This window comes from Eleutherodactylus coqui, chromosome 7 (genome assembly GCF_035609145.1).
Source record: "Eleutherodactylus coqui strain aEleCoq1 chromosome 7, aEleCoq1.hap1, whole genome shotgun sequence".
NCBI classification, from domain to species: Eukaryota; Metazoa; Chordata; class Amphibia; order Anura; family Eleutherodactylidae; genus Eleutherodactylus; species Eleutherodactylus coqui.
The window spans coordinates 146,699,327-146,724,055 of record NC_089843.1 but is presented as its reverse complement, the minus strand read 5'-3'; the positions used below and the strand labels follow the sequence as shown (position 1 = coordinate 146,724,055).

The 24,729-nt window shown below is 45.4% G+C and overlaps 1 protein-coding gene across 1 annotated transcript in view; it reads right to left on the bottom strand.

Moving 5' to 3' along the window:
- The window catches only part of BBS7 (Bardet-Biedl syndrome 7), a 34,347-nt gene extending 21,542 nt beyond the window's left edge, over positions 1-12,805 (bottom strand). The window contains exons 1-6 of the mRNA XM_066573800.1: positions 12,722-12,805; positions 4,280-4,396; positions 3,641-3,706; positions 2,848-2,910; positions 2,579-2,754; positions 1,073-1,259 (exon numbers count right to left, since the gene is read on the bottom strand). Of these exons, the coding sequence (XP_066429897.1) occupies positions 1,073-1,259; positions 2,579-2,754; positions 2,848-2,910; positions 3,641-3,706; positions 4,280-4,315 (528 nt within the window). The 5' untranslated portion in view covers positions 4,316-4,396; positions 12,722-12,805. The remainder of the gene's footprint in view (positions 1-1,072; positions 1,260-2,578; positions 2,755-2,847; positions 2,911-3,640; positions 3,707-4,279; positions 4,397-12,721) is intronic.
- Between the last annotated feature and the right edge of the window lie 11,924 nt (positions 12,806-24,729).

Sequence of the window (24,729 nt, the reverse complement as noted above, 5' to 3'; positions counted from 1 at the left end):
ATAGTCAAAAGTATAAAGATTTAAATAGGGCTGAGCAAGTAATTGAATTAATGCGCTTAATTTGCCCCTATGGAGCTCTGCAATTCTGTTTTTACACAGAATCGCAAAATTTGACTTAAGATGGCGGGTGCAACTTGCTGTGTCCTGTCAGTGTTAGGACGCTGTTTATGCTGAATATAAATAGGACACAATTTGGGCGAATTTACTAGAAGCTGTATCCAATCTTTGAGAAGGCACCTCTACTTACTGCCCACCCCATAGCCAGGCATTGCAGGAAGTTTCTTTTCCTTCCCTACCACCATGACATTACTACTAATCTTGCTAGAACTGCAGGGGAATTTTGAAGGTTAAAGGGAGTGGACTAGCAGACTAGAACACACTTGGTTCATTTCTTACAGCAGCCATAGGACCCCCTGGTCACGCGATAGCGTTAGAGAGTCAATACAAAGTAAATAAAAGAAAAAGTTTCAGCTCCCCTTACGGATCAGATCCATAAGGGGAGCTAAGGATACTCACCCCTGTCCTCCGCGTCATCACGTCACACGCATGCCCAGAGGGCTGAAAGGCCCGGGAAATTTAAAACCTCCCTGCTCCCTGCTAGTACGAGTAGCCCGAGAGCAGGGAACTGTCACAGTGGCAGTACTTCTGCTTCCCCTCTCAAACAAATTTAGTAAGATAAACAATGCATTATTAAAAGTACTGTCATAAAAAGTAAAACCCATCCTCCAAAAAAAAAAAGGCAAAAAAAGGACTCATATGGCTACTTGTTTAGTTCATTTAGCAAAAGAAGAAAATCAAGAATCATCCATAAGTTAAAAAAAAAATATATAATTTTTGGCAAAAATTGCCCAGCCTAGATTTAAAGTCATGTCAGCTTTGTTACAGTTTTACACGTTGTCTCCAATGTGTAAACCCCAACATAAAACACTGCATGATTAGTTTTCCATAGCAATAGTTCTAAGAACAAGTGAAATTTATTAAAAGGCCTTTTTTCTATAATATCCATCCAACATGCAAATCAAGTCAACCTGTCAGTCTAATCTAGTTTATTAGATGTGTAACATCATCCCACCTCTAATATCCGGAGCACTCTGTCTTGGCACGCCAGTATGGGAGTTATCTTTTCCAACTTTTCCACTGGTAGACAAAGCACATCGCTGATTTTATCCCCAGAGAGGTAGTAGTGTTGATCTTTGCAGTCGCAGTAATGGTTATAGATGTAACTCGCACATAAGAAAAGATCAGATCCCGATACGTGCCTAGGAAAGTAGGGACCACATCTTAGCTACGTCATCGAAAGTTAGGATGATGTAATACGGGCGCAAGCGCATTTACTAACGCATTCATATTTGTGCACCTGCATGCGTGTTTTATTGTACTTTTGCACACATGTCGTGAGCATCTGCACATGTAAGAAATTGTGCAAGCATGCTCCCATTAATTCAAATAAGCAATTGAGTTAATCACTTTGCTATGTGCTATTTTCCTATGCTATGCAGGCAAATAGAGCACGCTGCATATTTTTTTTGTGCAAACTAAATACGCAAGGAAAAAAAGTTTATGTGAACAAAACCATTGAAATCAATGGGTTCTATTCACTGTGTATTGCACACGTAAAACACTACGCAAATACGCTCACGTGACAAAGGCCTTACTGCTTGCTGTACTGACCAATCACATTTAACAAGGAGACCAGCAAGCAGAAAGATAAGGCAAAGCCTATCTTTTCTCGCATGTAGAAAACAATGATGGAGACTATTTTGGTTGCTATGGCTGAACTTAATTGATGTAAGCTAAGAACAATTGCATTGTCTGGGTCAAAAAGGAGATTGAAAGGGGTGATGTTTTTTTTTGTCTGTTTAGTGTAAAAAGGTTTTATAAAAAAAAAAAAATCTAACAAAGTATTCAAGCAAAAAAATAATTTAAAAAAAGTATGGCTGATTGATTCACTCTTCACTGATTTGCAAAGTGATCAAAAATGCTTTGGGCTGTCTACATTCCTGAGGTCCAATTTGATCAAAAGAAAACTTGATTGTACACTGGAAAAAAGGTGCTCACTGGCAAACTATACTACAAATACACTCTTTTCCAAGTACATCAAAAAATAGTTTATATACCAAGCATGTCTATCTATCATGGCTGAGCAAAGTCAATGGGAGCGGCGCTTGTAATTGCAGGCACAACTCCCATAGATTTCAATGAGAGCTGCTCCTGCAATTACAAGTGTCGTCCGCTACACATGGGTCGGAGCAGCCGGATTCTGCTTCGACCCTGGTGTATCTTGGCGGGCCACATAAAATAAGGCGGCGGGACAGAATTGGCCCATGGGCCTTGTGTTTGACATCTGTGCTCTGAGGTGTATGGCCACCTTTACTTATAAAAGCAGCAAATAAAAAAAAAACAAAAAAAAAAAACACATGAGATGAGATGACTCCTAAAAGTAAAGTTATGTGTTTTCATTTCCCAAGTGTTTAGTGTCTTTAACCTCACACATAAAGAAAGAATGAATATTTAACAGAAAGTTAGTGCCAATAAAATACAATTGTGCAATACCACAGTAGCAAATATCGCTGCTTACATGGCCCTGATGCTTTCTGTCAGATTAGTTTCAAATGACAGAAACTGCTTTCCTCTTTTTGTAAAGCCCCGAACTTCAGATCCAGATGCCACAAATATCTTTTCTTGAACTGTGCCAATAGCTCCTCCAAGTTCCAACCTTGAGATCTTCTGGCCCGGCAAGGTCTTAAAAACCGGCTAGAAGCAAAAGCAGAATACACATCACAAATTACAACTTAAGTCCAGGAGCATAACTTATACTTGTCCTAAGAGGTACCACAAAATCCTTACCACCGCTTCACTCTTCTTGATACCAAAGCATGTAACCACGCCATCTTGATCTCCAATTACCACCTAGGAAAATGTATGGTAAAGCTATTTTCATACAATTAGTTTCAGGAAAATAGACCGAGCAGTCATTCTGCCAACAGCGGTAAATGGGTCCTTTGAAGCGATTTTCAGCTGTAAACTTTTGATAGGTCATCAGTAATCAGCAGGGATCCTGAGCGATGGACCCCAGCCAATCAGCTGTTTGCACTCATTTACTAAACTAAATTCTGCAGGAAGCAGACCGCTCTGTGCATCCTGTAGTGGCCAAACTTGGTATTACATTGACATTAATGGGAACTTATATATAGCAATATATATATTGCTAATCGGCGATCATTTCAGCGATAATCGTTGCGTCTAAACGCGCGCCCATCATGCGCTTTACGGGCACTGCTAGCTGATTGTTAAATTAGGTCCAACCTAAAAATCGTCCTTCACTCTTATCAGCAGTTCTCCATGGGGAGTGCTGATAGCATTGTTTCCCCCTGGAGAACAAAGGATCTGAGCGCAGATAAGAGCCCTCGGGGTATTAACTGCATTCAGTGAAGGCTTCATTTACACACCTAATTGATCTTAAGTAGCTGAGTAGCTACTTAATAGTTTATGCAAGATGATCGCTCAAAGCTGACACTCAAACTGTCATTTGAGCGATCATCGGCTGGCGTAAAAGGGCCTTTACAGAACTTATTAGAATAAATTTGGAGGACAGTAAACCCAATTTTCAAAAACTGTTGGGGAAAAAAAAGTTCAATACCTTCTGAGTTGCTCTTCGTCCAGATGCTGGAAGCAACCTCATAGTTTTCTGAGCGGTAACCCCAACCTAAAGAAAAATGCAAAAGTAATAAGGAATGCCATGCGGCTTTTATATCCTAACAGTCAAGTTGACAATATATAACTGTATATTGCAGCATATTTATAAAACGCAGCCGCTTTAAATGGACTGCTATTAGATGTAGCAGAGCTGAGATTGCCTTCATGCCTAACTTTTCACAGCCAGTGATTGCCTGAATCCTCGAGGCCCATTAGTTCTCCTGTATAACGGAGTTAACCCTTGCTGCGAAGTTGATTGCTGCTTTACAGTCATGTCTGCCATCATGAAGGGTCTGTACATGTGGCCTTGCTAAATGCATGAGCCGTATGTATAACATATATATTACACAAACTTATGTGTCTAAGCGATTTATAGATATTCTGCTTAACGCAGGACACAAACCACACATTTAGTTTCTGATTTTGGGGGTCTGAAAGAGTTAATCGTTCTTGTGATCTTTGGCCATCTGCAGATTAAGCTATTTTAATGCAGATTATTATAAAGAGGACGGCTGAACCCCCCCCCCACCGCTTCACAACACTTCTCCCTGACAACAGGATAACGAGGATTATGGAGCCATACCTGCAAGTAATCCACACGGTTTAGCTGCAGCTCCATGTTGGGGACGGCCAGCTGTCTACAAGAAATATCCCACAAGTAGTCAGGCGGCAGTCAGCGCTCTTCCATTCTCACTGCAAGCTGGAAATACATGAAATAGGAAGAGAAGGATATCAACACAGAGCTGGAAATAAAAACCACAAAATCTGCAACACAGCTCACTTTATGCTGCGGATCAGGAAGCTCATTCACTCGGTCTGTACTGTAATGCGCTGCGGATATATTCTAGTTTTCAGACTAAGGCCTCTTTCCCATGAGCGTATATCGGCCGGACGCTTTCACAGCCAGCCGATATGCTCTGTGATCTGATGCATTGGATCCCAATGCATCAGATCACATGGCCGTATTCCCGTGACGTAAAAGTGCCCCTCCAGAAAATATAGCGCCGGGCCCAAAAGATAGCCCTGGAACTATCTTTTGGGCCAGAATACGTCCTCCTATGGGAGCCAATGACAGCGGCAGGAGAAGGGAGGTAGTTTAGCAGTATGGCTAAACTCCCACCCCTTGTCCGCGGCCAGCAATGGGAGGATTGGGACAAGGCAACACTTAGCTCCGCCCCCTCCCATTGCAATCAGCTGATGGGGAGGAGAGAAGAGATGAGCCTGCGAGGGGGACGAAAGAGAAAGGCTCAACGGCATGGCAGCCTCGGTGTATACGCGCCGGGGCCCATGCCATCTGAACGGGTGCACAAACGTTAGATTTGTGTGCCCGTTCACAAGTTTTTACAGCTCACATTGTAGCGTATATCGTCCGGCCGTGAAAACAGCGGACGATATACGCTCGTGGGAATAAAGCCCAAGTCACGTGATCTCACCATGAAAGTCTCATAATGTCTGCTGAGGTCATGTATATAGCACTCTTGAGGTGGCACGTCAGCAATGGAGTACCTCAATAGGCGACCCTTCTGCCATTCTCATTATACATTCTCCACAGCTTCTTCCAGCGTAGTACGTCGATCCAACTGAGCATATGCCGTAGATCTAGAAATTCAGTCGGAGATGTACTATATAACTGTGTTGGGGTGCACGCTGCAGCCAATCAAGGGAACGGCCCACAGAGTTTGGCCTCCCACACATAGGCGTTTCCAAAAAAACACATTTTTTCAACGCTGCGTTTACTGCGGTTTCAGCAGCGCTGGCATGCCTCTTGATAACAATGACATGAATAGCAGCGTTGTACAGCATTTGCGCAGCTATGAAAACACAGTGCTAAACACTGAAAAAAACGCCTGTGTGAGGGAGGCCTAAGGGAGGTTTCACACCTGCGTTGGGGATTCTGCTTTCCTGCTCCGCTTAGGGAAGCAGAATCCTCGCAGCCGAACAGTTCAGTCTCTGGGCAGCACAGAGCTGGATGGACCCCGTTGACTATAATGAAGTCTGTTCAGTTTCCGCTCAGCTGCCCAGCTTTCGGATAGAAGAAGAAGCGCTGCATGCAGCACTTTTTCTCCAGTATTTTCACCCAGATCAGCGATGGAACCTCCAGCCGGACGATCCAACGCAGATGTGAAACCGGTTCGACTCCATTGCTGACGTCCCTATGTAAAAGGTTCACGAGTGCTGCATACATGACATCAGCGGAAGCTATGAGACTTTCACAGTGACATCATTTGCCCAAATCAGAAATTGGTAAGATAGTATACTTTAAAAGAAAAAAAAAAAGGTACTATGAAGATGCTGATTGATGGATAATGAGATGATTAAAGTGTGCTTCTTTGGGTTAAATCATTTTTCCTACGATATCTACCCATCTAATTATTGTCTTGTGTGCGAACTACATGTAGCACTGCTCACTCATCAGCAGTCTATGCCCTGAGACACAGGGAGAGGAGGAAATAATGTTGCCTGTCATTACTTTGCTGTAGCTGTACCCATAGGAGTGCAACCAGATACACATACATCAGTGATACATACAGCGCCGTCCGAGGTCCCCGAGGAGCGGATACCAGCTGTTAGATATCCCCTGTGTGAAGATACTATGTCAACCACACAAGGGAAGCTTGTTCAATGTGGAAAATAAGGAGTGAACATCCACTTTGTTAAAGGGGTTGTCCCGCGGCAGCAAGTGGGTCTATACACTTCTGTATGGCCATATTAATGCACTTTGTAATATACATTGTGCATTAATTATGAGCCATACAGAAGTTATAAAAAGTTTTATACTTACCTGCTCCGTTGCTGGCGTCCTCGTCTCCATGGTGCCGACTAATTTTCGCCCTCCGATGGCCAAATTAGCCGCGCTTGCACAGTCCGGGTCTTCTGCTCTCTTCAATGGAGCCGCTCGTGCAGAATGCAGGCTCCGTGTAGCTCCGCCCCGTCACGTGCCGATTCCAGCCAATCAGGAGGCTGGAATCGGCAATGGACCGCACAGAAGAGCTGCGGTCCACGGAGGAAGAGGATTCCGGCGGCCATCTTCACAGGTAAGTATAGAAGTCACCGGAGCGCGGGGATTAAGGTAAGCGCTCCGGTAAGCTTTCTGTACGTCCCTGCATCGGGGTTGTCTCGCGTCGAACGGGGGTTGAAAAGAAAAAAACCCGTTTCGGCGCGGGACAACCCCTTTAACACTGCAGAACAGAACTGCAACATGGTGCATTTTAGCGCCCATATAATGTCTGCAGTTTTCTGTCCAACTGTGGGTTAAAATGACATGAACTTACAGGATCATATACGCCTGGGGCACTGCAAGTTTAGCTCTTTAAGGTAAAAGGTAAAGTCCCCCGATGCAAGCACCGAGTCATGAATGACTCCTAGGGTGACGTCACATGGTGAGGTTTTCTTGGCAGACTGTTTTTGCGGAGTGGTTTGCCATTGCCTTCCCCAGCCATCTTTACCCCCCAGCAAGCTGCGTACTCATTTTACCGACCTCGGAAGGATGGAAAACTGCAACCTTCAGGCTGTGAGCGAGAGCTTAGGACTGCATTTCTGCTGCCCTAACACTGCGCCACACGAGGCTCATCGGGTCTTTAAATCCACAGTTGGTCTGGGAATTGTAGCCCTAATAGAGTTGTCTGGATGATTGTATGATGCCGTCTATTAATGTGCCAAAATAAAGGACAAATTTATTACGTTTTACCAAACTTCTGGCCTGGAAGCGAGTTACCAATGTGCGGCCATCCATCGAGGTGGAGGAAAAATGGCGATCCACTGAGCTAGCAAACCCACAAGTTGCCACAATACATAGAACATATCATTACCCCCAATCAATTATATTTAATCAAATCATAATCACCCCCCATCCTCAACAATAAAAAAAAAATTCAGGCACATCACTGCGGTATTCTTGTATCTAGACGGCACCAGGAAGAACTGGTGGAGTCAAGATTGACAGGGGAATGACGCCCCCTGTACCTGATTGGCTGCAGAGCTGGATGGACTGCAGGTCCTTGCAGCCCAGTAAGCTCTTGCTGCAGTTGCAATCTGGGGAGCCCTTCACCTCTGTTCCTTCCCAAGGTGCTTGGCTGCACACCCAGCACAGCTCTGGAGGCAGAGAGCAGCGTGTAGTGATTTTCCCATACCTGACTGCTGACTGGCACCCCCCGGCACTGTCTGCTCCCGCAACCGCTCCCCTGCGGCCCAAGCCGGCAGGAGCGCTGTCAGTGATGTGCCTGCTGATGTCCCGCACTGATGGCTCCCGCTTTGGCTCCCTCTGCCATCCCCGGGTCCCACTGCTCCTGCAGCAGCACTGTTGATTCCTGCTTCAGGTCCCCCGCGCTGTTACTGGCATCCCTGGCTCCTACCTCTTTCCAGGACCTTTGCTTCTTGAGCCAATCGGGAGCTAGGGGTGTGAGAGGGGCGTTCCTCCTGTCAAACCCCTAGCTTCTGGTGGCGTCAAGATACAATAATGCCCATCACCGCTAGGTTGTACGCTCAGGCAATATATTTATACAGCAGATACATTGTTGGCTCGTTCAGTCTTTCACATTCACTACATATAAGTGAATAAGAATGACTGAACGAGCGCTTTTAAATCGAACAATATGTGAACTAGCCAACGAGGATTATTATGCCTGCATAAAAGGGATGACAAATAAATAGTGCACAATTATCGTACAGACTTTGGTGCACGTTTAGACTGAATGATTATCATTCACTTTTGCTTGTTTGATAGATCATTCAGTCTAGAAGGGCCCTTACTCTTCTCACACCCTCCAAAATGAGAAACCCATTCCTATACTTTATTTTAGCGTAAATATACTAATTTAAAAAAAAAAGGAAAACCATAAATGTTTTTAAAAAAATCATTTTTTTTAAAGCTTTTTAGGGATTTTACCCATGTTGTGGTTTTACTGCCCTTTTTCCTTCAGCTACCAAAATTATTTTTGCTGCTTTTTTTTCCCATGACATAAAGGGATTTTTTTTAAAACATTTAGAATAATTTTTTTTTTTAAGTGTATTTATACTAAAATTAAGTATAGGAATGGGTTCTTCATTTTGTTTTGGACGTTTTGGTATATAATACGTATGGTTTCGGATTACAATGTGCATATGGCGACAATTTTGGTTGCCGTCATCTTTGGGTCATTTTCTTTTTTATGTACTGGTATATGTTTTTATTTCGTTTTGTAATTTTTTAAAACTTATTCCTGTAACTATTTTCTTTACCATCTCTGACCCCCATGACGTCATGTAAGACCTCTGGGGGTCATTCACATAGTCTTTTTTTTTTAACATTTATTATACTTTCCCACTGTAGCTGGAGCATCCACAGGAGCCCCAGTTACAGGGAAAAACATCCCCTGTGGGCATATTAGTCACTGGCAGAGCTGATCGGGGTCTGCTGGGACCCTGCGGCTCTGCTGTAACAGGGGGACCTGGTAGTCAGGTGATCGACGGGTCACGGATTGAAGGAAACCCTTTCACTCATTGAGAGCTGTGTACTAGAGAAAGGAGAAGGCATAAGGGGGTAAAAACAATTTCTCTCTTCTCCTCCAGGTTCTCAGCTGTGACTAACAGCTGAGAACCCGACCTGCTTCCTGCTTGATTGCAGAACAGGGCTTTAATCCTGCACCGAATTTCTGCTATCGGGTGGGATTAAAGCCCAGGACCAATCGCTGTAAATTTACAGCACTTGGTCTTTAAGGGTGGCTTCACACGAGCGTGTTTGTGTCTATTAGCCCCAATGCATTCCCTATGGTGTGTGCACATGTCCGTTCTTTACAGGCGTGTGCCTGCAAAGATAGGACATGCGTGCACCATAGTGAATGCACGCATTGTTTTCAATTGAGCCGCGGCTGCTGCCGGCGACTCCATTGAAGACAGTGGTCTGCCGTCTCCTGCATTCTTTTTCATGGAAGGGCTTTACATATAAGCCCTTCCCTGAAAAACAAGAATTTTAGGCCTCATGTCCACGCGCTTTAAATCTGCAGCGTTTCTCCTGCACGCGGATCCGCGCCCCATAGGGATGCATTGGACACCCGCAGGTAGTTAAATACCTGCAGATGTAATTTTTCCCATCAGGCACGGATTGCGTGTGCAGAAAAAAAAATGGACATGCTCTATTTTCGTGCGGGTCTCCCTATGGAAGCCGTCCGGATCCGCGTGAGACCCGTACCAGAATAAACTCACCTGCTCCGGGCGATGCGGTTCTTCCCTTCTTCGTGTCTGGATCTTCTTTCTTCAGCCCGGCGGATGTGCCCGGCGCGTGCGCGCGGCACGCTGCCGGCGTGCCGAGCACAACCGCTGGGCCAAAGAAAGAAGATCTGGCCGCAAAGAAGGGGAGACACGCATCGCCCGGAGCTGGTGAGTTTATTCTTATTTTTAGGCATCATGTCCGCGGGGCAGCAGGGACCTGCTGTGAATTCTACATATAGAATCCGCGGCGGGCCTGATTTTCCCCCGTGGACATGAGGCCTTAGAGTTGGAAAAAAAACAAAAAAAAAACCTACCTGTCTACCGCTGCCGTGTCCCCCAAGAGGATGCAGAACATATCTGCCGCATGCAGCAGATGTTTCCTTCATCCCCGCTAGTAAAAAGAATTTACTGCTGCTGCACCTGCCACATCTGTGACAGATACAGCAAAGGAATTTGTCAATTCCCTACCGAATGAATGACAGGCGAGAGCTGCCTGTGATTGGCTGAGAACCTCAGCCAATCACAATCAGCTCTTTTAGCAGGCGGGGATTTAATCCCCGCCTGCTGATAGATCAGCACCACAGAGCCAGGGATAGCGAGAAGACGCGGCTGTGCCCCAGCAGCTGAAAGAAGGCGAGTAACTATTTTTTTTACACTACTTTTACTGGTTTCTCAGGGAAGGGCTTATATTTAAAGCCCTTCCCTGCAATTCAATGACAGGGTACCGGCAGCAGGATCCTCTACCGCAGCTGTCATGTGTGAAAGCTGTAGTAGGGAATTAAAGAATTCCTTTGCTGTATCTGTCACAGATGTGGCAGATGCAGCAGCAGGAAATTCTTTTTACTAGCGAGGATGAAGGAAACATCTGCCGCATGCGGCAGATGTGTTCTTCATCCTTGCGGGAGACACGGCAGCGGAGGACAGGTAAGTTTTGGTGGGGTTTTTTTTACACTAAAATTCTTGTTTTTTAGGGAAGGGCTTATATGTAAAGCCATTTTTTAAAAAAACAACGCAGGGGTGCCAGCAGACCATTGTCTTCAATGGGGCCGCCGACAGCAACCGTGGCTCTATTGAAAACACTGCATGCAGCTACATATACGCGTGTTTTTGTTCGTATATATGTACGCACCATAACACGCTCGTGTGAAGCCACCCTACGGCCTCATGTCCACGGGGAAAATCAGGCCCGCTACAGATTCTCCATGGAGAATCCGGAGCGGGTCCCTCCTGCCCCGCAGACATGAGGCTGAAAATCAGAATAAACTCACCTGCAGCGGTCCGTGCGTATCTTCCCTTCTTTGCGGCCGGATCTTGTTTCTTTGGCCCGGCGGATGTGCTCGGCACGCGGCAGCGTGCTGCGCGCATGCGCCGGGCACATCTGCCGGGCCGAAGAAAGAAGTTTCCGGCCGCGAAGGAAGGAAGGCCCGCATCGCCTGGAGCAGGTGAGTTTAATTCAGACTCGGGTCTCCTGCGGATCCGGACGGCTTCCATAGTCCTCAATAGAAGCCTGCAGGAGCCGTCCCCACGGGAGACCCACGCCTGAATGGAGCATGTCTGGATTTTTTCCTGAACACTGGACCCGCGCCTGCAGGGAAAAATGACATCCGCAGGTATTTAACTACTGGCCTGCAGAATTAATTTAACATATAATTTATACTGCACAGTGAACGCCGTTTAAAAAAAACCAAAAAAAAAAACCAAACATGGCAGAATTGCAGATTTTCTTACTCTTGCCTCTAGAGGAAAATGGAATAAAAAGCAATCAAAATGTTACACGTTCCCAAAAATTGGATAAATGAAAACTAGAGTTCATCCCGCAAAAAACAAGCCCCGACAGAGCTCTCTCGATGGCAAAATAACGATGTGAGCGCTCTTGGAATGCAGCAGCACAAGAGCAATTGTTTAAAAAAAAAAGTTTTTTGTGTGCAAAATTAGCAAGACAATAAAAACTCAAAACCTTATAAACTCGGTATCACAGGGATCGTGCGGACCCAGAGAATAACACCATTACACTATTTATGGTGCCCATTGAACGCCAGAAAAATGAAATGCAGAAACCAAATGGCTGAATCCCCAACCCCCTTCCCAATCACCCTAAAAATAAAATTCATAAAAGTTAAATAATACATTATATGTACCCCAAAAAAATGCCATTAGAAATTACAACTTCCACCGCAAAAAACAAAACAACAAAACAAAAAACAAAACAAAAAACAAAACAGGCCCTCAGATGGGAAAATGTAAAAGTTAGGGCTCCTGCGCCGATGAAAAAAACTGAAAAGTTAGTTGGTTATTAGGTCGGAAACAGGCTTCGTCACTAAGGGGTTAAACTGGAGCTAAATAAATGAAACATACGGATCCGTTAAAAACAACAACCGCCAGAAAACTGACGCCAACGGAATCTATTCGTTTTTTTGCTAGATCCATTTAACAAATTGGCAAAAACTCTGGATGTGCCCACACTGGGTTGTACCAGGCATCGGGCGGCTCGTTCTCATTAACTTTAGAGAGTCAGTGCAGAAGATCTGGATAAAAAAAGAGGGTCAAAAGAACGCAGCGCGGCGTGCAGCCCTGATTCATCCTGTCCCATCCGCCAAAACACCGGACTGCTCATATATACAACCTCATATACTGATAGGCAGTGTGTGTATATATATATATGTATATATATATATACACATACACCACTATGCACATCGGTATATGAGCTGTGTGTACACATATATTGCTGCTTACAGTGTACACAGCGGTATGTATATACACACAGTGCCTAGTATATACTGGTATACACAGGGGGGGGGGGTATATATATATACGGGTCACAGCGGTATATAGTCACCTCCATGTCCTCCTCCCCACTCCCGGGTCACACTGCGCTCTCCAGCTCTGGGACACTACCAAGGTAACCAGCGCGTCCGGGGCGGAGCATCCTGACGTCACGTCGCGGGTCACGTGACGAGTATCCTGAGGCGCTGGCCGCATGTGTGTGAGGCAGGCCTGGTGGGCGGAGCTCCCGCCGCTCACTGAGGTTATATAAATAACGGCGGCTCCGCCAGCGGTGGGATGACCCTCAGCACTGGAGGAGACGGACTATTGGACACTGCCTCCGGCATCGCCTCAGGGTGTTGGTGTGTTGTCCGCCGCTCCTCCAGTGACTAGGAAAGCTTTGTGAGAAGTGCGTCTCCTCAGGGGGCATGTTACCGCATCTCCTCATGGAGTGTGCTCAGCCTGCACAGCTGTGAGGAGATGCTGCTGACCACCATCATTCTGCAGATTCCGGGGGTGCCTGGACGGGCAGATGCGTGAGGTGAAATAGTGCCCCCAACCGCCGGGGTAGATACTTCCACCACACGGGCGCTTTTTACCGCCATTAGCGCAGTATTTTGACCGCTGCGGTATAACGCTCCCACTGAACTCATGTGGCTGCGCAGACAGGCGCTCGATCGTGGCTTTTTCTAGCGCCGTGACTTTCGAGCGCACTCTGTTCTAGATTTGTCCGTTTAGCGCACCTCATCACCCATCACAATAATGGGGTGCGCCAAAGCAGGCGGAGCTGCCGCCGAAACTAAAATTGTGTGAGAACGGCCTAGTGTTGGCCTCGCACAACTTCGATTACAGAATCCGCGATCATCACACGCACGGACGATCCGCATATTCTAAATCCATTAAAAGACTAGAGCATTGGCGCGCCCGCTCGCAGGAGCCGATGGCGATTCACATTTGTGCTAGCGGAAATAAAATCACATGTTCTATTTTTGCGCGGATTCCGCCCAAACCGCTTCCACTGAAGTCAATGGAAGCCGTCGGAGCCAGGGCCTATTCGAAATTAACACTGCGGATAGGTTGCGGGTACCCGTGTCGTCGCCTAGCAACGGTGCGGGAAAAACAACCATTTTAAAAAAAATCTGTACTGCTCATGTCTGACGGCGAGCCGTCCGGACCGTCCGCAATACAGACTCAAACATTTCAATGCGTCCGCGATCGGAGCGGATTCCGCTGCAGACTCCCACCCATCTGTGCAAGACCAGCCAAAGGGGCCGAGGGCGTGTGGGTAGCAAACAAAGATGGGCTGCCATCACACCGGCGCCGGGACAGTTCAGGGGTTCCATCTCTCTGCTCCATTCTTGGAGGAGAGAAACTGGAATAAACCCGATCAGTTTGTTACCCACCAATTTAAATGGGGTCTCAAAAAAACGGAAACTAAACACAAAGGCTTCCATTGTGTCAAAAAAAAAAAAAAAAATCGCAACCTGATGGAAAAATAACGCTACGGACTGCGCTGTTTGACCAAAAAAGATGGAAGCCTGGCAGTTTGCTTTCTATTTTTTTTTTTTTGAAACTTCATTGAAAGTAACGGAAATAAATGGATCAGTTTAATTTCCGCTTCTTTCCTCCAAAAATGGAGCAGATAGACGGAATCTCTGTACCGCGCCGCGAGGCTACCTTCACACCAGCGGGAATAGGAACAACCGTGCTCTGAACGGAGAAATACACATGAAGGAATGTTTTGGTTATTTTTTTTATATATTTTCCCCCTCACAGCAATACTGCGAGGTAAAAAAAAAAAAAAACTCACCGCATGTTCTATTTTTTTTCATGTCCCTCGGAGCGCATCGCCCATTATATTCAATGGACAGTGAAACACATCGCATGCCGTGTGATGTGAGGTTTACCATTGAAATCAATAGGAAGCACTTACTGATCCCCCGACGGGCGTGAGACGAGCGCCGGAGGATCAGGATCCCAGACAAGTAATACGAGGCGTTTTTGTATGAAAAACGCCTTGTTGTATCGGGCCTGGATTCTTGGCCTGATATCGCGCTCGCCCGTGTGAAAGCAGCCTAATAAGGGCTTGCAGTAATGGTGCGATCACACCTGCACTGGGGATTCCGCTTTCCTGTTCTACTGGGGGAACCCATTGCTTATAATGGGATCTGCCTGCTTTCTGGTTTTGGGGTGGAAGAAAAAGCGCAGCATACAGCGCTTTTTCTTCTGGTGTTTCCAGCCAGATCTGCGGCCGAACCTTTGAATTTGGATTCTCATCAAAGCAGAAGTATTTCCGTTCATTTCTGTTTTGTTTTTTCAAATATAATAACGCAGCTGGCAAGGAACGGAACGGAAATAAACTGAGATATTTCTCTTGAACGAAAACCCATAAATATCAGTGGGGAACAAAATGGAACTGTTTAGGGCTGCCTGTCCACGGGCATTGCGATATCCGCCGCCGAGGAGCAGGAGCCTGCTAACGGATAAGCTCACCTCGGAGAATCGCAGCATGCTGGGATTTGCCGGGCGCAAGCGGAGAGTCGCTAGGATTCTCCACTCGTGGACAAGGGGCTGCGCTTTCCATAGCAATGCTATAGAAAGCGTGCATTGCATTCCCGCGGCCGGATTATCGCCGTGGAAAACGCAATGCAAAAAGCCCGTACAGGTAGCGTAATTCTGTTTTTATTTTTCTTTCTCAGCCCCCCTAATGGAACAAAGAAACAGAAATGATTACCTGAGCTTAACGCCAGTGTGAACGAGCCCCATCTTAAAGGGGTTGTCTCGCTGCGAAAGCGTTTTTTTTTTTTTTAAATGGACCCCCGCATTCTGCCCTGTGAAAAAGAAAGCATATGTTAGTTTTTAACAAGCACATTGCGCTTACCTGCATCAGCGTTCTGCAGCTTCTTCATTTCTTCTTTTAAAGATGGCGCCACTGGTCTTCTTCCACGGTGCACCGCGGGTCTTCCCATGGTGCACTGTGGAGTTTCTTCTTCTGTCTTCCACGTTCCACTGCCGATACAGCCACCTCATTGGCTGATCGGCACCACGTGACGGAGGCGGAGCTACGATGACGACGCGGTGAGCAGCTCTCTGGCACGAGCGGCCCCATTCACCAGGCAGAAGACCGCACAGCGCAAGCGCGTCTAAAAACGCCAGAAGACATCAGAATTAGACGGCACCATGGCGACGGAGATCCTAGCACCGGAGCAGGTAAGTGAATAACTTCTGTATGGCTCATATTTAATGCACGATGTACATTACAAAGTGCATTAATATGGCCATACAGAAGTGTATAGACCCACTTGCTTTCACAGGACAACCCCTTTAAAGGATATTCACACGGGATGATTATTGCTCAAAATTTGTTCAAATGAACAAAAATGCACCATAATCGTTACGTCTGAATGCAAAGTGCGCTATTCATTTACTTTTCTTTTGTCGCTCGTTTTCAACCAGCAGAAAAATCATGGCTTCTCTCTGCTTTTAAGTGTTTCACATAGAATGTCAAGCGCTGAGAGAAGTGAGCGATTCTCAGCGGTGATCTGCCAGTCCACATGTTCTGCGTGAACAACTCGCGGTGACGTCACTCATGCAGAGCGTTTAGCTGACAGTCCAGTGGAAATGCGGCATTAAGCTCACATGCTGTGTGAATTTGTTACTTTGGAGGCTTGTTCCACACGGGCGATCGCGTCTTTGTTCCCACCATTTTTGAGCGTCGGTGTGCTTATTCTTGAGAATATTCTTGCATCGCTGCCGCCCGCTATGAAATCGCACAATTTTTATCACAAGGGTCAATAGCACTTTCTAATGTTAAAAACACCGCACAAAAATAACAAACAGGCAAAATAGGCAGACATGGAAGATATTAAAAAAAAAAAAAAAAAAAAAAAAAAAAAAAAAAATCGCAGAAAGATAGGACATGACACTATTTTTTTTTCTCACAACATCGCATCAGTAAAAATGTTGCTAATGTGTAGGAAACCATTGAAAATCACTGGCTTCATAATTCGGCTTTTACTCACTCTCGCATTACGTAATTTTATCGCCCGTATGAAAGCCCCCTACGTGTAAAGGATTTTTAAAAATCCATATCATATTCTGCATAAAATGTATAGTGCATTACTTACCTGCCGCAGATTCCATATGGGCATAAACCCACCCATTATAGACCTACAGTATGTGTGCACATTTACCATTGTAGGCATGAGTGCATCAGGTTGGGCACTGGGATGAGGAGCGAGAGTTAGGAAAAGTTTCCTCCATTTTTTTCACACAAACCAAGTTTAGTTAACCCCTTAAGGACATGGCCTATTTTGCGTTTAAGGACCAAACGAGTTTTGGCGGATTTTAATCTCCATTTTTCAAAGACCATAACTTTTTTATTTTTCCATCCATGCGGCCGTATAAGGGCTTGTTTTTTGTGAGGCAAACTGCAGTTTTTATTGGTGCCATTTTTGGGTACATAGACTACTTTGTAAAACTTTTATTATTTTATTTATGATTGCAGGGAGAGAAAACGCATCAATTCTGCCATAGATTTCTTTATTTATTTTTTTAAAGTGTTAATTATGCAGCATAAATGACCCAATACATTTTTTTGTGGGTTGGTATGATTAAAAAAAATACCAACATTTTTATTTTTTTAAAAGTTTTTACACTTTTCTGCAATAAAAACCCTTTTTTTGGAAAAAAATTTTTTTCTAAATTGCTGCATTTAAAGTCCTATAACTTTTTATTTATTTTTCAATGTACGGAGCTCTGGGAGGGCTTATTTTTTGCGAGACGAGCTGTAGTTTTTATTGGTACCATTTTGGGGTACATACAGCTTTTATTGCACTTTATTGCACTTTTTTAGCAAAATGCTAAAAATTAGCATTTTGCCTCAGCTTTTTAGCGTTTTTTTTTAACGCTTTTTGCCGTACAAAATAAAAAGCATGTTCAACTTTTTGTACACATCGTTACAGACGCGTCAATACCAAATATGTGGGGTTTTAATTTTTTTTTTACCTTTTTTTATGCTAATATTAAGCATTTAAAAAGGTTTTTTTTTTTTTTTACACGTTTATTTTTTGTACATTATTATTTTTTTTTTACACCATTTGTGTCCCTCTGGGGGACTTACACCGTAGCACTGATGATTGCTGTGATAAGGCATTGCAGGACTTCTCTCCTGCAATGCCTTATCGCTTATTACAGCGATCACAGGTTCTGGCAATACAGGACGCTGGGATGCACCCCCAGCTGTTGCAGCGGGAGCCCGGCTATCAGTGACAGCTCCTCCCGCTGCCGGATAACGCGAGATCTGTCGTGATTTCGCACTATCCCCATGACGTAAGGGTTCGTCTAGTTGCAGGAAGTACACCGCTCCCATGACATACCCTTACGTCATGGGGAGGGAAGGGGTTAATAATTACAGAACAAGTAATGAGCACAATTAATGCAGTACCAAGCTCATGACATAAATACAGCCAAACCCATAACAAATACAGCCCCAGAACCAAGCTCAGTACAGAAACACAGTACTGTGCAAAGGTTTTAGACAGGTGTAGAAGGATGCTGCAAGAATGCTTTCAAATTAAAGATTTAATAGTTTATTTTTCTTAATTAACAAGATGCAAAGCGAATGAACAAAAGAACATTTTAATTGCATCAATATTTAGTGAGAACATCCTTTGCCTTCAGTAGGGCATCAATTCTTCTACATACATTTGCACAAGGTCAGGGATTTTGTAGGATTGTAGTCAGAGGTATGATTAATTATACCAAACAGGTGATAATGATCATCATCGTCATATGTAGGTCAAAACTCAGTTATTAACCCCTTATATGGTGTTTTTTGGCCATATGGATGCAACAATCGGATTTGGAATATTTATCTCCCCTTTTCAAAAGCCACACAGTATACTGTACATGTATGTTCAATGCATTCTACCTGTAGTAGCAACCAAACACCTGTAAACACAATGGATTGAGGAAGGCTCTTCAGCCGAAACGTCGCTGTTTTCTGTGGTGATGGGAGAATAAGGCCTCCTTCCCACGAACGGATTTCCGCCGCGTAATTCGCGGCGAAAATCCGCTGCGTTGCCCGCAGCTATTAGGTTCTATTGAACCTAATAGCACAATGCTCACGATGCGTAATTCCAGCGCGGAATTACGCACCGCGATTTCTCCCGTCCTCACCCGCAGCATGCTCTATTTTCTGCGGGTGAGGACGGGCGGTACGCACTGACGGCTTCCATTGCAGTCAATGGAAGCCGTCCGTTCACGCTATCTCCCGCTGTAACCAGCGGGAGATAGCGTGAAAAAACGCTTTCCCGCCCACCGCCGCGCGTCATCTGACGCCAAATGACGCGGCCGGCCGCGTCACGTGACACGGCCAGCCGCGTCACGTGACACGCTCGGTGACGCGGCGGTGGTGGGCGGTGACGGGCGGTGACGCGGCGGTGGTGGGCGGGGAAGCGATTTCACGCTATCTCCCGCAGGTAAGTATAGGGGCTCTGGGGGGCGCCGTGACGGGCTTCACTGCGTAATATTACGCGGCGGACCCCGTCACGCTCGTGGGAAGGAGGCCTTAAACCTTTGGTTTTTTACTGCATCCTGATATGCTGCCAGTTCTTCCTTGCATGATTGAATTTACCTCTGGAGGCATTGGTTTGAGGCTTCCGTCTGGCGACTGCACAAAGGTCTGACCCCAAATAGGGTGGAAAATTGCTCTTGCTGCTGACACTTCTTTATTGTGATATTTATTCAAATCTCATCCTCATGGCAGGTATTGTAGTCAGCTACAAATTTTCCATGCGCAAATTTGCTACATGTGTAGGTACCCTAATGGCCCTTTTACATGGGCCGACAGTCTTTTAAATGGCTGCACGAGCACAAATGTCATTGCTAAGGGTGCCTACCCACTTGCGTTGCCAATTTTCGCGCGTGGAAAACGCGGCATTTTCGCGCGTTTTTTTTGGGCGTTTTTCGCGGTGTTTTTTTGCAGCCCTCCATTGACAATCATGGGTGCATTAAGAGAAAAATAAGGAGACATATGCAACTGACAGTTCCTATGTGGAAAAACCCCACGAAACGGAAAAAAACACAGTCTATACTAATTGCTCTTGAGAAAAAACGCAAAACATCACAGGAAAAAAAAAAAAATCGCAAGTGGGTAGGCACCCTAAGGGTGACTACCCACTAGCGTTTTTTTTCACTGCGAAATTCGCAGCGTTTTTTTTTTCTGCAGGGGGTCTATGGGACTGGTAATGTTTAAATCGCGATCGCGCAAAATTGCGATTTTGCGTGATCACGATTTTAACTTTACAAGTCCTATAGCCCATAGACCCCTGCAGAAAAAAAAACGCTGCGAATTTTGCAGTAAAAAAAACGCTAGTGGGTAGTCACCCTGAGGCCGCCAGTGCTCGTGCACAGCGTCTACACAGGAAAAATTGCCACTGAATCGTGGGCCTTTCGACTGCTTCTCCTTCAGCGCATCACCTGCTTTGGGATTCGCTGAGCAGGTAGCGTTTACACGGAACGACAAGCCAGCGATGGTTTTTAAGTTGACTGAAAAGTCAGCTTAACAAACTGTGAACGAATAGTGAGTGATTTTTGTGCATTTGCATTGAACAATTATCGCTCAAATTAATTTGTATGAACTAATTTTGAGCGATAATAGTTGCGTGTAAATGGGCCACAAGAGTGCAGGCTTTATCCAAAAGTTACAGACAGTAGAACACTAGCTGATGAAGTATCATCTACCTGTATAAAGGCCCATTTAGACGCACTGATTATCGCTCAAAATTCGTTAAAAGTGTTGAAAGTGAGTGATAATCGTTACGTGTAAACGCATTACCGTCGCGCACTTTTCATTAGTAATTCCTTCATTGTTGTCTTTCAGTCCACTTAAAATCCATCATTTGGTAGTTCGCTTATCATTTGGTTTAAATGAAAATCGTTCAGTCGCCATTCAAACAAACTATCGTTCAATTATCGTTTATCGTCTATTTTCCAACAATAAGTTATGTTTAAGGCCTCATGTCCACTAGGAAATTCGGGCCCGCACGCATTCTCCATGCAGAATCCCGCAGCGAGACCCTCCTTTCCCGGGGACATGAGGCCTGAAAATAGATTTTTCTCACCTGTCCAGACGCTGCGGGTTCCTGTCTGTCGCGGCCGGCTCTTCTTTCTCCCTGCCCGGCAGATGCGCTGTGCCCTCTTTTTTCTTTTTGAACTCCTGCTTTCCCGCGCACCCACGTGGAAGATCCTCTGTTCAAGCCACCCATAGGCATCCGCACTTCAACTTACACATGCGGATTTGTTTCCCGCATATGTGCTGGCTGGCACATCCGCAGTACATAAAAAGAAGACCTGAACAGGTAAACGGGCCATGGCTGCGGGCATGGGCGAATTCTACTGCGGGCTTCCACATAAGGAATCCGACTGCCCATGAATATGAGGCCTAAAACCTAGTTCTCGACAATCTTAGTTGTCATAGATGTGGCCAGAACCAGCAGTCAGCCACAGGAGGTAAAGCAGATTGAGGGTATATTCACAAAGAAGGTGCCTGAAGTTACCAGCCATTAGGCTTAAGGCCCATTTAGACGGGACGAATGTCGGGTGAACAATGCCCGACGCTCATCCCCGCATACACTCGGCCCTGTGCTATTGCGCAGGAGCTAGTACCGCAGACTTGCTCACAGAACATCCAGCAGGGGGGTGGGGCAGCTGCAGGAGATCTCTCTCCTCACTCTCCCGCGCCCCTCTCCATTGACTTAGCATAGCGCCCATTAAGTACTGAATAGCTGCTATTTACACTAAACGATCAGCAATTAGCTCATTGACCATCGTTTACGCAGCACAAACGGACGATGAGCTGATAAGTGTAAAGAGCAGCCGTTCAGTACTGAACAGCCGCTATATTAAGTGAATAGAGAGGGGCGGGGGATTGAGAGGAGAAAAATCTGCAGCCTCCCTGCTGTGAGCCAGCAATACTAGCTACTGTGCAGCAGCACAAGAGCGAGTATGTGCGGGGACGAGTGTCTAGCATTGCCTTTAGTTATCTCCCAGTTTGTGTACGAGAATCAAGCTGACTTTGTCTCTTGCTGAGCGTGAGAGGGTCTTGCCAAGAAAAAGGTGGACAGGAGGAGATGAGATATGGCAGCCAGAGCTTGGCCTGAAGGAGGTTAACCAGTTGTGATCTGAAATGGGTAGGAGTCTCGTCCAATTTAGGTATCTGTGTGTAGCCGCTATCTTATGTAAAAGCCACCAACTTGTGTTAAGCAACCACCAAGTATATGCTGCCATTGAGAGACTGTTGTAGAGCTTATTGTAACCTCTAACTTAGTTGCCTCTCTGTCTCTACTTGCCTCATTTTGCACCAGCTCAAGATCTTGCAGCCTATTACCCCTCTGGCCTAGAGGCCCCTGCCTTGCGTACCACTGGATTGACAGAAGATACATTTTTTGGTGAATTTCTCTTTCACTTTTGTATTCTTAGAGGAATCACTAAGTTCCTGTGGCTGTATAGTTTAAAGGGAACCTGTCACCATCTTTTTGCACCCCTCTCTGACAGCAGCATAAGGGTTCCCACACACTTGCATTTTGTTAACACCACGTGTTTTTAATGCAAATGTCAGTGGGACTTTCTAATGTTAAAAACGCATCGCAAGTTGGTGCTTTGTGATTTTTGTGCGATGCGTTTTTAACATTAAAAAGTCCCATTAACATTTGCGTTAAAAAAGAACGCAGCAATAAAAAACGCAAGAGTGTGGGAGCCCTAAGACAATGGCAGTCACACTGATTATAGTGATATTTCTACTGTATGTATCTGTGCAGTAGTTTTGGAGAAACTTACATTTTATTAGTAGCAGCCAGACACAGAACTAGTCCTTGATATTCATGATCTGCAGCTAGCTACATCTAACCCACCTTCTAGCCAATGATTGGCAGCTGTCTACCTATTACTGTGCATAGGGAGACAGCTATCAATCAGTGACTGGAAGGTGGGGTTAGCTACAGTCCATGATTATTAACCCATTTCCAATCTAATTTGTATCCTGGTTTTCCTAGGGGGCTTACTCTTTTTCTGCCGTTATACAATGGCGCTATATGCTGGCTAAAGCCGATACTGCATGAGGTGACACGTTGGATAGGCTCCGACAGCAGAGAGGCTGGCAATATACAGTAAGAGAACCCTGACGGATGACTTCCAACATCTGAGCTGTACAGCCTTAAATCATAATGTTTTCAGATGTCAGACAGTGGATTGGAAAGAGTTAAGGACTAGTTCTCTATGTGTGCGCACTGCTACTTAGAAAATGTAAGTTGCTCCCAAACTACTGCACCGATATATACAGCAGATATATATCCGTAATCGGCATGCATGTCAATACTTTGTGCTGCTCTCAGAGAGGGCTACAAAAATATGGTGAGAGATTCACTTAAGGTCTTATTCAGACGACCGTAGACCGGCCGCGTATTCACGCCGGCCGATATACGGTATCTCTCTCTGCAGAGGGAGGAGGCTGGAAGTGCCAGGAGCAGTGCTCTGAACTCCTGCCCCATCTCCGCCAACTCTCCACCCCCTCTCCGCCCCTCTGCACTATTTGCAATGAGGGGAGGTGGGATGGGGCGGAGCTAATTCATGGAATTTAGCCTCACCCCAGTCCCGCCTCCTCTCATTGCAAATAGTGCAGAGGGGCGGAGAAGGGGTGGAGGGGTGGAGGGGAGGCAGAGAGAGCGGGAGCTTAGAGCCCTGCTCCTGGCTCTTCCAGCCTCCTCCCCCTGCAGAGAGAGATGCCGTATATCGGCCGGCGTGAATACCCGGCCCTTATACGGTCATCTGAAGCCGCCCTTAAAGTGTATTTTTGGAAACAGGAATAAAATTTTTTTATTGGTGTGGGTTCATGAAACTTAACCCCAAACTCGATGAGTAGCGTACCAGGGCCAGTACTGAGGTGGCTCCCATTGTGCTTTGAAAATCTCATCCACATTCTGTTTAAAAAATTTGCATAAAACCCGTGTGGATATTGACATGTGGTGCGGGATTTAATTCTAATTTAAATATAATGTATATCAATAGCCCATCCAGCGCTGGCGTATAATACAGGTAAGGATAGAACATGCTGCATTTTTTTTTTTGTGCTCGCATTTAGGCAATTCTTACTCGCAAATATGAGAGGTAATGCGTATGGCAATGTATTTGATTGCCAGCGAATTACCATGTATCAAATGCATTCACAATGCCCATTAGAACTTTAGCAGTTTCATTTGTGTGTAAATGAGCCTCCTTGAGCTGTTGCAGAACTCAGCAGGTAGTCTGAGCTCTGCAATTAGCTCTGTTGTTCAGCCATGGGCCACTAAGAGAATACAATGTAATCGCTAGCTCCCCTGGAAATAACAGCCTAATCTGTTTTCTGTCATGGGCTGCAGAGAGAATACAATGTTATCTCCTTCTCTTGTGCAGAACACAGTGTACAGTCTCAACAATGAATTTTAGGTTCACCTAAAAATCATCGTTCAGACAAAAGTGCATGATGGTAGCAATTACACACAATTATCAAAAGCTATAGTTTTAATGAATTTTGAGCGATAATTGTTGCTGCTTTATACACAACAGTCACATGCTTTTATCACACATATAAATTCAATCAAGCTAGACCTACACAATTAATAGGCAGATTGCTAAATTTCCCAAAAGGCATCTATATTTAATAATACATTTACCAGATGAATTTGGGTTGAGGTTTTCTTTTAGGGCTCCTTCCCACGGACGGATATTTGCTGCGGAATCCATGGCGGGTGTCTGCATCGCGGATCGGCAGCAAATAGGGCCCATAGCATGCTATGGGAAATCGATTCTACCTCCAAGCAGTGCAAAAATTGCAGCATGTTCCATTTTTACCCGGTTTCCACATGGATGCCTTTTTACTCCCCCTGCGTGGGGAAAAAAACTTGAAAAAAAAACCTACTGCGCATGCCTGATGGCGAACCGCTGGGTCTATCCACAGTACAGATTACCCGGCAACAGACCCGGTATGTGCGGACGCCTCTGCTGGCAGAGCCGGATTAGGCAGCGAAATTCCACATGCAGAAT